Here is a 13,954-nt window from a genome sequence, read left to right on the forward strand (position 1 = left end):
ACAAACCCAAAACTGGCATGGGAAAGACTCTCGTGGCATATAAAAAACTTAGATACTTCCCAATCACACCTATATTGTAAAGGTTATTCATGTCACCAAGGACTCCTGAGCATATGATATGGCACCAATCATATAATATGGTTGATGGAGTGATAGTGCATCCTTCTGACGACAAAGCATGGAAACACTCATTTTTCAGCTGAATCAAGAAACGTGCGTCTTGGGTTGTGTACAGACGGATTCAACCCATTCGGGTCATTTGCTGCTCTTTATTCTTGTTGGCCGGTCATACTTATGGTTTATAACTTGCCATCAAAGATGTGTATGAGGCCAGAGTTTATATTTTTATCTACGGTCATACCAGGTCTGAGCAGTCCCGGCTGAAATATAGATGTTTATCTTCGACCATTGATTGATGAGTTGATGCAGTTGTGGTCCTCCGGAGCTTTGACTTATGATATATCAAGGAAATAAAATTTTGTTATGAGGGCGGCTTTGTGGACTATCAATGATTTTCCAGCTTATGATATGATTTCAGGTTGGAGCACACATGGAAAACTAGCATGTCCATACTGCATGGAAAACAAAAAGGCATTCAAGATAACAAATGGAGGTAAAGCTTCTTTTTTTTACTGCCACAGTCATTTCTTGCCAACGAATCACAGGTACAGAAATAACATAAAGGATTTATTTATTGGTAAAGTTGACAAGGATGTTGCACTCCCGCGTCTTAGAAGTGAAGAATTGCATGATATTATATTAGAGTACGATGACATTATATTTGGTTTCCAATCAGGTAAGCAGAAGTTTCCTGGTTTTGGTTTGACCCATAATTAGGCAAAGCGAAGTATTTTTTGGGAGCTTTTTTATTGGAAGACCAATCTCCTTCGCCATAACCTTGACGTCATACACATAGAAAAGAATATATTTGAGAACATTTTCAACACTATCATGGATGTGAAAGGGAAGACAAAGGAAAACATTAAGGTTAGATTGGATATAACATTGTTCTATAACTGTAAAATATAGAGTTGGTTTTTGTTGGGTCACAGGTCGCAAAACCCAGAGAAAGCTTATTGTTGGAGAAAAATGCACAATTACTAGTTTACAAATAGCTTAAGAGTTTGTGTTTTCCCGATGGACATGCCTCAAACATATCAAGGTTTGTTAATATGGAGGGATGTAGATTATATGGAATGAAGAGTTATGACTGCCATGTGTTTATGCAAACACTCATTCCATTAGCTTATTGTGTTTTGTTGTCGAAGGGGATATGAGATGCACTCACGGAGATCAGTCATTTCTTTAGAGATATATGCTCCAACAAGTTGAATGTCGATCACATTGAGAGGCTTGAAATGAATATCATCAAGACAATATGCAAACTTGAGATGATATTTCCTCCATCATTTTTTGACTCGATGGAGCATCTACCCATGCATTTATCATTTAAGGCGAAAGTTGGAGGACCGGTCCAGTATAGATGGATGTATTCATTCGAGAGGTTAGATATTATAGTTGCAATGTAATTCATAACTAAAAGTATTTTCATCATTTTTCTTAATTGAAAATATTTGTTTAATTCCATGCAGGTACTTATTTAATTCCATGTAGGTACTTGTTCAATCTTAACAAAAAGGTTAAGAACAAGGCGCATGTTGAGGCTTCGATATGTGTGGCCTATATTGTTGAGGAGATCTCAACATTTATCTCGTACTATTTCGAACCTCATTTGAGAACAAGAATCAAACGCGTTCCACGACATGATGATGGTGGTGAATTGTCTTCCAGTGGGAACTTGTCAATATTCTCCAATCTTGGACGATCCACACCTAAAAATACTGTAAGGGAAAGACATTTGTCTGAAATAGAGTTTAGACAAGCACACAATTATGTTCTATTTAAGTATGATGAGCTGAGAACTTTTATTTAGTAAGTATATGTACTACTTAAACTTTGTTAAGAATGTATTATTTATATATTGTAATATCATAAACTCATATAATTTGAAACAACCTTGTAGACAACATCGACAATATTTACTGTCCAATAACTCATAGCTGACCGTATCCCAAATCTTTCAATTACAAGATGAACAATTTACCACGTGGTTCAGAACACATGTAAGTACTATCACAAACTCATTATCTCTTGCAAAGTTATTGTACGTCAATATTATAAAATTCTCGTTTATTGATTATTGTTGTACTTGATATACAAGGTTTATCAAATGGAAAGGAGTGTTGCTATTTCATTGTCTTTACTAAGCTTTTGTCCTGAAAGAAAAGTTAATTGTTACAACGGGTGTTTTGTCAATGGATATATGTTTCATACTGAAAAATACGAGCATGGAAGAAAGACATACAACAATGGTGTTTGTGTTAAGGGATCGAGTTGTAATGAGTTAGAAGTTGACTACTATGGTAAATTAGAAGAGGTCATCGAATTACAATATCATAACGAATAGAATATAGTGTTTTTATTCAAATGTTATTGGTATGACACCACTGACAGAGAAATCAAATTGGATCCTCACTATGGTCTGGTTGAAATCAACTCAAAAGCTAGACTCCACAACGTAAATGATGTCTTTGTTTTCACAACCCAATGCCAACAAGTTTATTACACATACACCCCTTCCTTTAGAAAGGACCAATCAAGAGTTAATTGGTTATCCATTTTAAAAACGAAACCCAGGGGTCGTGTCGAGATTGTTCAGGATGAGAACGAAGACACAAGTGTGCGAGATGAAGTCTTTCAAGTTAGTGTGTTGGTTGAAACATATCGAGTTGCTCCTTTGATTGACTTAAAAGAAAATTTGAATTTTCGTGTTGATATTGATGCAGAGGAGTTGAATGTTGTTCTAAGCTCTAGCGGACAAGCAAATGTCGATGAAGATGATGATGATATCCACATTGAAGAGCGCAATAGAGTTGATGACGATTCAATTGATGATGAAGAAGAAGAAAATTCTGACTAACTATCACAACACGAAAGTGTAAAATATTTTTTTATAATGTAATATTATGGATGATATTTTGTAACATGAAATATTTATTTTATAATTGTTCACTATTGTTACTGTGTTATACGAGAAGTTTGCAATTTAAGCGTTTGCAGGAGGATAAATAGGCAATACAAACATAATTTGTCATGCACAGTGCATAATCATTGACATCCGAGCAGACGGATACAGTCCGTTGGTATTTCACAAAGAAATGAAAAATATTTACTGCATTTGCCACAATCACTGACATCCATACAGATGGATACCGTTCGTTGATGTTTTATCGAGAGTTGCAAAATATTTACTGCATTTGCCATAATCAACGACGTCCATACAGACGAATAACATTCGTCGGTATGTTACAAGAGGCATAACTATTAGAGTTCTCTGTCGGTGCAGTTGACCAATACCGACGAACTCACCAATGGACCATGGGAATTCCAACGCACGAGTATTAATGCTTCTTTGACCGCGTGTATATACCGATGAACTGTGAAAATTATGGAGGGTCGTTTAAAAATTTTAGTGTGAAATTCAAAATTTACTGACAGACGTTTGAAAATTCATCGACGGAATAATTAAAAATAATATTGTTTAAATAGTCCATCGGAGATGCCGTCAGTAAAATTGCAGTATAAATCCCAGCGACTGCCCATGTAGTTCATTTTTCCTCTCCTTCATTTCAGAGTTCTCTATCTCGTTTTTTTTCTTTCATTTGCTTTAAAACTTTTGTTGTTTGCTTGTAGTCTCTAGTTCTATTTTTAACAAATTAAAAGGTATATATTTTCATTTAATATGCTTAATGATTTTATTTTTTCTTTGTTTTAGTTATTGTTATTTTTGTTGTGTTTTTTGTTTTGGTATATTCTTATAATGTAAATAAAGTCTTGAAATAAACACACTATTAAGGTAAGCATTTTTCATTCCTAAAGTCTATAATTTTTGTTTTTTAATTTGTTCAATCTATTTTATTGTTTGTATTGCCATAATAATTGAAAATTTTGTTGAATTTTAATTGTTATTGTTGAATTTACCTTATAAATAGTAATTGAAAATATAATATTAAATTTAATTATTTTATATCAATTTTACTTGATTATTTCCATTAATTTTAATTGTTATTGATGAATTTCTATAGATGTTAGTTGAATATATTAAATTAAATGTTACTTTTTTTCTTTATTTTATTATTAAATTTGTGTAGATGTTAGGTTATATATAAGATTTTTCAATGGAGTCAATTGGTTTGTGGCTATTGTCAATATTTGCAGGTTTGAAAACTTTAGGTTGTCTCCAGTATAGGGGAGTTGCTATCGATTTTTTTGAAAAAAATCAAATTTAATTATGTAATTATTCGTATAAATTTATTTAGATGCGTAGAATGAAATCAACAACACGTCGTGAGCAGATGGTTGCAGCTAGTTCTTCTAGCAGCGAAGATGACTTATCCTTAGGTGCTGATCAAGAAGAGGCACCTGAGCCGACTCATGATGCTGCCTCTTTCAGCGCGGTTTCACAGTGCAGAGGCGGTGTGCCTTCACAGCGGGGTCAATTCACCTGCAGGTACCAGGCATATTGGAAGGACGACTTTTCACTGTAAGTTTGTTTTGGTTTTAGTTTTTGTTACTTATAACATATTTTATGAACAACTAATTAATATTTTATTTATTTTCAGGTTCACAAACATTAAGGTCGCCCGAGTAATAACATCGACGTTTAAATCGTCGATGGAGATTCTATTATTTCAATGGAGTCAGGTTTCCAAACATCCTGATTGGAGACCTTATATTGATGTATGGTTTCGAAGATTTCAGATAGGTGTTAACTTCTAATTTCCAGCTTATTTTTAATAAATTATTTTTATAATTTTATATCCCATACTATTTTTATTTTAAATAAATTATTTATACACAACACAAATTCGAGTGGGATAGCGCACATGACAATGTTGCAAGGAGGGTGTGGGAGAATCACGCGGCACCTAGGTAGCATTGAAAACAATATAATATTTTGTTTTATAATTTTATTTTTTAAAATCTAATTTTTCACTATGGAAGTAGATTACGTGATTTTTGGTATGAAACACAAAAAATACGCGAGAGATAACAGTCTTCAAGGTTGGAATGACGTGGCGGTTTGAAGGGATTTCAAATCGCCATACATCCCGGGGGATATATGGCCGCAATATATTGAGCATGTGAGGTCTGAGCGGTTCACACGACGCTCAGAGTCTAGTGCCGACAACCAGAACTGGCAAATTCTTTTTCGGTGACCACGCACACGAGCGGCTCCGTTCCGTTTAGTGCACATACGAAGCAGATGGTAAGAATAATTTAAATGAAATATATCGTTAATTAATTTGTTTTTATTTATAAATATATTTAAGCATTTTCATTTTTTTTCTTACAGGCTACGTCTCTTGAACGTGAGCCAAGCCCAATGGAGCTGTTTGTAGAGACGCACGTGCAGAGTTAAGACCGCCAAAAGAAGGTGCAACAGTTCGTTGACAACCGTGCTCAACACTTCGTGGTATGTTCGTTCAACCATTTTATTTCGTAAGTTATTGTTTTCTTGAATTGAATATGATGATTTCTTTTTCTAATTTTTAAGAGACATATAATAGCCGGTTGAGGGAGAGATATGAGGACGATCTTACGACCCATCCAGATTTCGATCTGGATTTGTGGATGGAGGTAGGATTGTTTGGTAGACTCGATAAAAATCAGGTGTACGGGCTCTCCAACACTACAATCGAGAACTTGCGGGAGGCTCGTAGTGTCTCAACTGTTGGGAGCTCCTAATCAGTATCGAGCACCCAATCTAAGGAGTTCATGGCCTTGCAGCAACACACGACTCATATCACCAAAAAATACGAGCGACTATCGGCGGATTATGAACACTTCGTCAAATGGTCATGGAGATGAGATCACATATGGGTGATACATGTGTGCCCCCTTTTTGGCCGTATGGTCCCGGGAAAGACCAGCCTCCTCCTTTTCCTCCAGCTCCGTCATTATTCTAGTTTAATTATTTTTTTGGAAACACATTAAATTTGTAATGAATATTTGGATGAATATTATTTAATATTATTTTTATATTTTTAATGTTTAATACAATTTTATTTGATTAATTGGTTTTTTTTACTATTAATCTATATAATTTTATATTATTTATTCTAAATAATTGTTTTAAAAAAATATTTTTAAATTACCACCGACGAATTCTCAGACGGACACAGGCTGTCGGTATTTCACAGAGAGTTGAAAAATATTTACTGCATATGCCACTATCGCCGACATCCACATCGACGGTCCTTGTCCGTCAGTATTTCATAGAGAGTTGCAAAATATTTACTGCGTATGCCACAATCACCGACGACATAATTCCGTCGGTGATTTACCGCTGTAAATATAGACGGAATTATTCCGTCGGTATATTTCCAGAGGGAATTTTTTTTGGCTCGCTTTTTTCGTCTACACAACCGTCGATGTTTTTTTTTTTACCGACAGAAAGTGGAATTACCAACGATCTATATGCCGACGGACTTTGTCCGTCAGGGAAGTCGTTCGTAAAATTTTTACCAATGGAGTGTGAGTCTTACGCCGATGGAAAAATTCTGTCGGTAAAACTATTAAATGTTGTAGTGGAAGAAATAAAAGAATTAACCTATTAGTTAGCCAATCCTTTTCCATTTATATATATAAAGCAATATAAAATAGTAAAGATACATATTACAATACTAGAATAGTGGCTATAATATTTTGTATATATACATTTTATAATACTACGAAGCTTCATATTCAGGTTTGGATTATTAGGAATTTGACATCTCAACATAGCATGGAATGATCACTATTGTTAGTGAAGTACACAGCTACAACAAGGTAAATTTCAAGAAATGGGATTGTGGCGTGAAAACTAGCCCGTTTTTTACCTATACAGTCTCAATTCTCAAGCAGGTTCAAGTTTCATTGCTCTACTTTTTTTGAAAGAGATGCGGATCTGCATGGCTTGGTTTTGAGCTTTCACTCTGCAAATATGGGAACATAATGTCAATACCTCAACTGTGGGAGCCTAACATTTGTTGATGTCTTGTATTAACCATACAGACTGATTACTGTAGAAAAGCAATTCGAAGATGTCCACTGTTAGACGAGGACACATGATTTTCTCTAATAATTTTGATGAGTCAGTATGCTATTCCAAATGCCCGAATAGGCAAAAGTGAAATGTCAGCCATGAATTATCTTGGCAAATCAACTCCTCTCAGTTTTCCCTACTCAATATTATAGGAAACGATAAGGACTTGGTCATAAGATATTAGAGAGATTTTCTTCTCTGATTGTGTAACTGAAGATCTGAGAGAGATTTCCTCGACTCAATCAAAACTGATTGAATAACCGAAGTTTAGTTTTGATTTTTAATAATTATAGTTTGTGATTATTAGGAATTTGACATCTCAACATAGCACGCAATGATCACTATTGTAAGTGAAGTACAACAGCTACAAGGTAAATTTTAGGAAATGGGATTATGGCATGGAAACGAGCCCATTTTTTACCCATATAGTCTCAATTCTCAAGCAGGTTCAAGTTTCATTGCTCTACAGTTTTTGAAATAGCTGGGGATCTGCATGGCTTGGTTTTGAGCTCTCTCTGCAAATATGGAGACATTATGTCATTACCTCAACTGTGGGAGCCTACCAATATTTGTTGATGTCTTGCATTAACTATAAAGATTGTGATTACTGTAGAAGAGCAATTCGAAGATGTCCACTGTTAAACGAAGAAGACATATGATTTTCTCTAATAATTTTGATGAGTCAGTATGTTAATCCCAATGACCGAATAGGCAAAAATGAAATGTCAACCATGGATTATCTTGGCAAATCAGCTCCTCTTAGTTTTCCCTACTCAATAGCATCTGAAACGATAAGGACTTGATCATAAGATATCCTCATTTTGATTCAATTTGATAATTTAACATGTTCTTCTGATATATATTAACCATAGAGCTTCGTAGGTTCACTTTCACCACCACGTTAATGGTTCATATTTTAGGGTTTCGAACTACACTTCTGTTTTGGGTCCTTGTAGTTGTCTCTTCACTAGTGCAGTGTAGACCCCATCCTTGCTAAGGAGCTCTTCATGAGTGCCCCTCTCCACTATCTGACCATCAGAAACAACTGCCACAATGTCCGCACTTTGGACAGTTGATAACCTGTGGGCTATAACTAGAACAGTCCTTCCCTTCATTAGAGAATCCATGGCATCCTGCAAAATTTCCACCATGAGATAACTTGTAAAACAATTATGTGAGAAATAAATGGTATCAAGATTTTGAAAAAAAATCTAAGAATCTAAAACGAAGACTGTTTAGGTTGTCATGCAAATTGACCTGCACTAGATATTCACTTTCAGCATCCAAAGCACTAGTCGCTTCATCAAGGAGGAGGATCCTTGGGTTCATCAGTATGGCTCTAGCAATTGCTACCCTCTGTTTCTGACCACCTGAAAGTCTTAGCCCACGTTCTCCTACAAAAGTTTGATATTTATCTGGGAATTTTGATATGAAATCATGTGCATTGGCCATTTTCTGCAATATCGATGTTACGTTAGTTAAAGCTGAAAGTTAAAGTTAGAGGAATTGTGGGGCAAGTTAGAAGAGGTAGAAAACTTACCGCTGCGTTTTCTATATCCATGCTGCTGACTTTACCCTCACACCCATAGGCTATATTCTGCTCTATAGAGCAGTTGAAAAGAACAGGCTCCTGGCTCACTATACTGATCTGTACACATACAATAAAGGGCTGTGTCTATTATGGATAGGAAATCTCTAGACCATAAAAGAACCAAGTTATGAAACAAAAAACTAATCAAGCATATCTAAAATTTATATGAGCATCTCATGTCAGGGAGAAACAAAGAATATATATCACTTTTTGTTTTTCCTAACTGACATGAAAAGGGAAAATGAAAAGTACCTTCCTGTGTAGATGTTCATGTGATATTTCTACTAGAGGAACTCCATTTAAGAGAACCTTTCCCTTGATTGGGTCATAAAACCTTTCAATCAAGTTTGCTATTGTGGTCTGCAACAAGCAAAATAATATAAGCATAAGAGGCATGTGACGTTCAACTTTATGTTTCAAACCTCAAACTTAGTCTATAAGCACTCCAATTGGAATTTTCTGTATAAATACTGAAGCAGCATAAGAACTCAGTTTATTTCTTAAAAGAATGGAAAAAAAGGAAAGGAATGGTACTTTTCCTCCACCACTCGGGCCAACAAGAGCAACTTTTGAGCCAGGCTGCAGTTTCAATGTTATTCCCTGTAATTGAAAGAACGTATGCAGTTCTATCATCAAGATATGGCATGAACACATAGTAACATCTGAGAGGTAGTTAAGGGAAGCTAATTTACCTGGAGAACCATATGGTTTGGACGGGATGGATAGGCAAACCAGACATCATCTAATTCCACATCACCAACTTGTTCACTAGAATAGAAGGAAAACGAATTATCACTTGAGAAATTCCTTCTCGTTTTCAAGTCAAAATTAACATGCATGGATTTTATAATCTTTGTTTTTTTCACGTGATATTTGTTTTCTTTTCACACAAACAAGCAAGATGAGGAGAATCTTGATTGAGAAACTATAGCCATGATCCGGAATAAAGAGTTAGAAAGAATATACTTGATTAGATGATGATTAAGTAATTTCATGGTAATTCCTGAAATTCATAATTTCATATTCAATTGCTTCCCAAAAAGCAAGAATGATGGATGGGCAAAATAATTCTTAGTCCAGACTCCACAGATAGGTAATGGCCTGATTGACACTCTCAAAACAGGATTGCTATTCAGCATATTTGTACACCAATATCACCTATTTTATATCTTATTCTCAATTGTTAACAAGCATGGTTAACTCATGGAATTATTCACAGGCATATCAGAGGAACGAGAATCTCACGACTAACCTTAAAGGACACTTATTTCCTGACTTGGGCATGGAAGAAACACGATCTAGAAGCTGGAAAACCCTCCTGCTGGCTCCCGCAGCTTTCATTGCTACGGTGTATAATCCTGACAAGCCGGATATAGAGCCACCAACTGCAAGTAAAATTATACCATTAAACTGGAGCTCAGAGATTTCGATATTGATAATGTGAAACCATCAAAACCAATTGCCTAAATTAGGTAATAATTACCTGTGAGGCTGTAGAGAATGAAGGATGTAAGAGCACCAGTGGTCATAGATCCTGTGATTGTCAAGTTAGCTCCATATATCACTACTATGATCACTGAGAGGGTTGATGCTGCATTGAGACCTCCAAAGAAGAGCCCAACCAGTTTCTGTACCAGTAAGCAGGTAGATCAGAAGATCCATGTAAGCAGGGGTGTGTAGAGTGTATGCTCAGGTGAGTTTGAAGAGTAGATCAAACAAGACAAAGGAGCTTACAGCTTGCTTAAGTCCAAGCTTCAATGTCTCATCAACTTTCTCAGAATAGCGTGAACTCTCATAACCTTCTTGTGCAAAAGATCTGACTGTTCGTATAGCGCCGAAAGATTCCTAAGCACCAATGATACAGTTCACATGTGTTTTCCAACAGGATGCCAAATATAATATGTAACTTATAGCACAAAAACCACATATTGAGAGGATATCATCCTTGCTCAAGATTTCATAGTAGACAGTTTCTAGTAGCATTTCAGTGAAGTAATATGCAAAGAGGCCCTTTGCATTGTAATCATAATAAATTTTCACACCAAAAAGGAAAAAGAACAAATGAAAACTTTCCTATATATCATTTATGTGACCTAATCTTCCTTCAAGATCTTAGCATTTACTCCTACTATGAATGACCTTTTAGCTTAATTTTACATCAATTTACATGTTCAGCATTCGCAGGGAAAAGCATTTAACTGGTCATTGCAGGGCATTCCATCGGGATCACAGTATCAGATTTGCAGAGTACTTACACATGTAGGTGCCACTAATGAAAAACAATTATAAGAAAAGGTACTTCAGCAGTGAAAAAGACTATATATCACCATGTTCATACCATCTCACTCATCATTTAGCAATTCTTAAATCTTATGAAAATCCAGACTATCGCTTGAAGAAATATTGATCAATGGATTACGTAATCCCTCATCAATTTTCTATGTTCAACAGGTGAAAATCACAATTTTAATTGAAAAAAATATACCTCAGCAATTGAAGCAGCAGCAGCAGCTGCAGCTTGAGTCTTGTGAGAAATTTCACGAAGGAAGCGGCCAAATTGATTCACGGCAACAGAAATAGCCGGCACAACCACCAAAGCCAACACTAAGAGTAAATGAATAAAAAAGCCCGTGATGAGCACCATGGACTCTTGAAAAGTGACATTCGCATACTACCAGTCCAATAATTAAATGCTTACAAGTTAACTTCCACGATGTCGCAAGCATGAAGCCAAGACCAATAAGTGCAGTTGATACATTTCTTAGGGCCTCAGAAAGATTTGAGGTTGCAGCATTTTTTATGATCTGTGTATCTTCAGATAACCTGCTCAGTAGCTCTCCTGTTCTAGTCACATCAAAGAAGGCTATCTCCTGCAAAATTCCCCAACCATTAATTGTAGCCAGTAGAGCATGGTGAGTTAGAGAGAACACTGTAAAGAACTCCTAGCGTAGTAATCTTTTACCTGGTTAATAAGGTGATTAAATAAATTCTTTCTCAACCGAGCAACAACCCTTTCACTAGTGGAAGAAAACAACCATGCTCTGAGTGCTGCGCATACCGAACTGGATGAAGAAACAGTCGATTAAGATTTAATTTATCACTTAACAGATGAAACAATTAGAGCCAGACCACCAATGCATTAAGATAATATCTGTCTATCATACAATATGTTTTGTTGTGGAATATGACAAGGAAGCAGAATTAAGCAGGTTGTATATCTAGGAAGCAACCGGATGAGGAAAGCCTTTTACTATTATAAAGCAGAAGAATAAAAAAGCCAAGGATAACACCACCAGGCATACCCGACTATGACAACGAGAAAGATTTCTAGTATGGTGCTGTTGACAGCACGTAAACCTTCAGCTTTCTGTTCAGGTGTTTCTATATCTCCTGACACAATATCTATTATCTTCCCACCAAATTTAGGCTGCAGAAATAACAACCAAAAGGTTATCATAACCCAACAAACACTAACGCCTGAATATCAGAGAAATTCATTGTGAACTCAATAAAGAATCTAGAATCGCAAATTAAAGATACGCACAATCAGTATATTTGATGTGGATGCAATCAGGAGAGCTAGCGTAGCGATTATCAGCTTTCCTGCATCAGGCTTTGCCTATATGACAAGACAAGCTTATCAAGATCAACAACATTTGTATAGCCATAATATTATTCTTCCAGCCAGAAACACCACGTTAGCACTTACAAGTGAAAATACTCGACCAAATCCCACATTTGCAGCCTGAAGATTTCATAAATAGAGTTGGAAGCTTTGTTAGCAATCAACCACTAGGGCATGAATTCAAAGAAGCTAACAGGAAATGCACTTACTGGCACTGCATCTCCATGCTCAAGGTCTGGGAACTGATTGTTTTCAGATGCATTATTATTCCCCTTTCTTCCTCCCTTCAATTATAAAGTATAAGAATTCAAGGAAAAAAAAAACATAGCTACGAAATGCGAGTAAGCTATGGAAATATTTAAATTCTGAACAATTTCTTGGAAACAAACAGCTAAAGAGGGCAAGTGATGAAAACTGAAACCAAAAATAACAAACACTTGTTGTTAAGCAGAAGAAATTGACCCAGATACAGTTTTTGTTAGATTATATAGATGGAAACATGATCAAGATGAATTTAAGTATAGAAAGGTTCAAAGCGAAGTCAATTCTTGAACATTATAAGTAGAACTACAATGAACAGAAATGGTATCATGTACTCCGTTTGCTGAAGATTGCATACAAAAAGAAAACACAAAATAAAGGAAGCCTACTCCTTGACCAAGAAGAGGTGTTCTTTCACCACCACCACCACCACCATTCACTCCTCCTAACCTGTCCATCAAGGGTGAGTCAAAGACTGTTATATATGTATGATATGATACAAAAAAAAGAGGCTCTTCTGCAATCAGTATAATTTCTTAGCATCAGCCAGGACTAGGATGAGTTGGGTTTATGGGACAAGTTCTTAAGGAAAGGTCTTGGTCTTTCTTATAAAGTAAACTCGGGAATGTGTTTGGATTTGCTGTCGTAATCTTATATGCATTAAGCATTTATTTTTGTATTTTAAAAATGTTTTTAAAAAAATTTAATTTTTTATCTTTTGTTTTATCAAAATGGCAAGTCTAGGAAGAAATGAAACGTAGGTAAAAAATCTTTTGTTTTTTTTTTGTTTTGTTTTCTCAAAAAGAAAACGTGGAACGCTAAAAGCAGCTTGCTGCATGCGGACAGCAAAGCATGAAAAAGAAACGGGAAAAAAGGTACACATAAGACAAGGTGAATCAGAGTAAAGAAAGGGCACACATAAAAAGCTTAGCCAACCGAAGCCCTTAGAGAAGAGAAAGCGAATTCCAACTAAAAGCCTCCAAAATCAAACCAAGTTGCAGTCGAGAGAGAATCGTCCACGGTTCATTGACACAGCAATTTGAAAATTGTTTGTTTAATTATGAGTTGAAGAATAAATTTACAATTTTTTTATATATATGTTATTACATTAACATGCTTCTAAAATATAATTCATAGATTGTGTTAATTTCAATAGCTAGAATAAGATTTTTTATACAATTTTTTTATTTGGTTTGGTCAGGATGTAACTATTCAATTTGAATTTGTTTTACACCTATTTTGAAATAGTATCAGGTGGGATGCTCGCGCGCTGCTGCAAGTTTATAGATCAAATGATCTTATTTTCACCTTTTAATTTCTCCTGGTTCCT

At 35.5% G+C, this 13,954-nt stretch overlaps 1 protein-coding gene across 8 annotated transcripts in view; it reads right to left on the minus strand.

Annotated features, from left to right (window-relative positions):
* Positions 1-13,248, minus strand: part of LOC112327167 (ABC transporter B family member 25) — a 64,859-nt gene extending 51,611 nt beyond the window's left edge. Inside the window, exons 1-17 of one of the 8 annotated variants that reach the window (XM_052447582.1) lie at positions 13,014-13,239; positions 12,573-12,647; positions 12,448-12,483; positions 12,283-12,357; positions 12,041-12,165; positions 11,701-11,800; positions 11,437-11,608; positions 11,224-11,342; positions 10,473-10,583; positions 10,222-10,366; positions 9,991-10,123; positions 9,431-9,506; positions 9,273-9,338; positions 8,991-9,098; positions 8,688-8,816; positions 8,405-8,602; positions 7,858-8,280 (exon numbers count right to left, since the gene is read on the minus strand). In XM_052447582.1, the coding sequence (XP_052303542.1) occupies positions 8,077-8,280; positions 8,405-8,602; positions 8,688-8,816; positions 8,991-9,098; positions 9,273-9,338; positions 9,431-9,506; positions 9,991-10,123; positions 10,222-10,366; positions 10,473-10,583; positions 11,224-11,342; positions 11,437-11,608; positions 11,701-11,800; positions 12,041-12,165; positions 12,283-12,357; positions 12,448-12,483; positions 12,573-12,647; positions 13,014-13,082 (1,941 nt within the window). In that variant the 5' untranslated portion in view covers positions 13,083-13,239 and the 3' untranslated portion in view covers positions 7,858-8,076. Of the gene's footprint in view, positions 1-7,857; positions 8,281-8,404; positions 8,603-8,687; positions 8,817-8,990; positions 9,099-9,272; positions 9,339-9,430; positions 9,507-9,990; positions 10,124-10,221; positions 10,367-10,472; positions 10,584-11,223; positions 11,343-11,436; positions 11,609-11,700; positions 11,801-12,040; positions 12,166-12,282; positions 12,358-12,447; positions 12,484-12,572; positions 12,648-13,013 lie in introns of those variants that run through there. The other 7 variants (XM_052447586.1, XM_052447587.1, XM_052447584.1 and 4 more) reach the window with 7 other exon arrangements.
* Positions 13,249-13,954: the final 706 nt, after the last annotated feature.

The sequence above is a fragment of the Populus trichocarpa genome, chromosome 15 (assembly GCF_000002775.5).
Source record: "Populus trichocarpa isolate Nisqually-1 chromosome 15, P.trichocarpa_v4.1, whole genome shotgun sequence".
NCBI lineage: Eukaryota > Viridiplantae > Streptophyta > Magnoliopsida > Malpighiales > Salicaceae > Populus > Populus trichocarpa.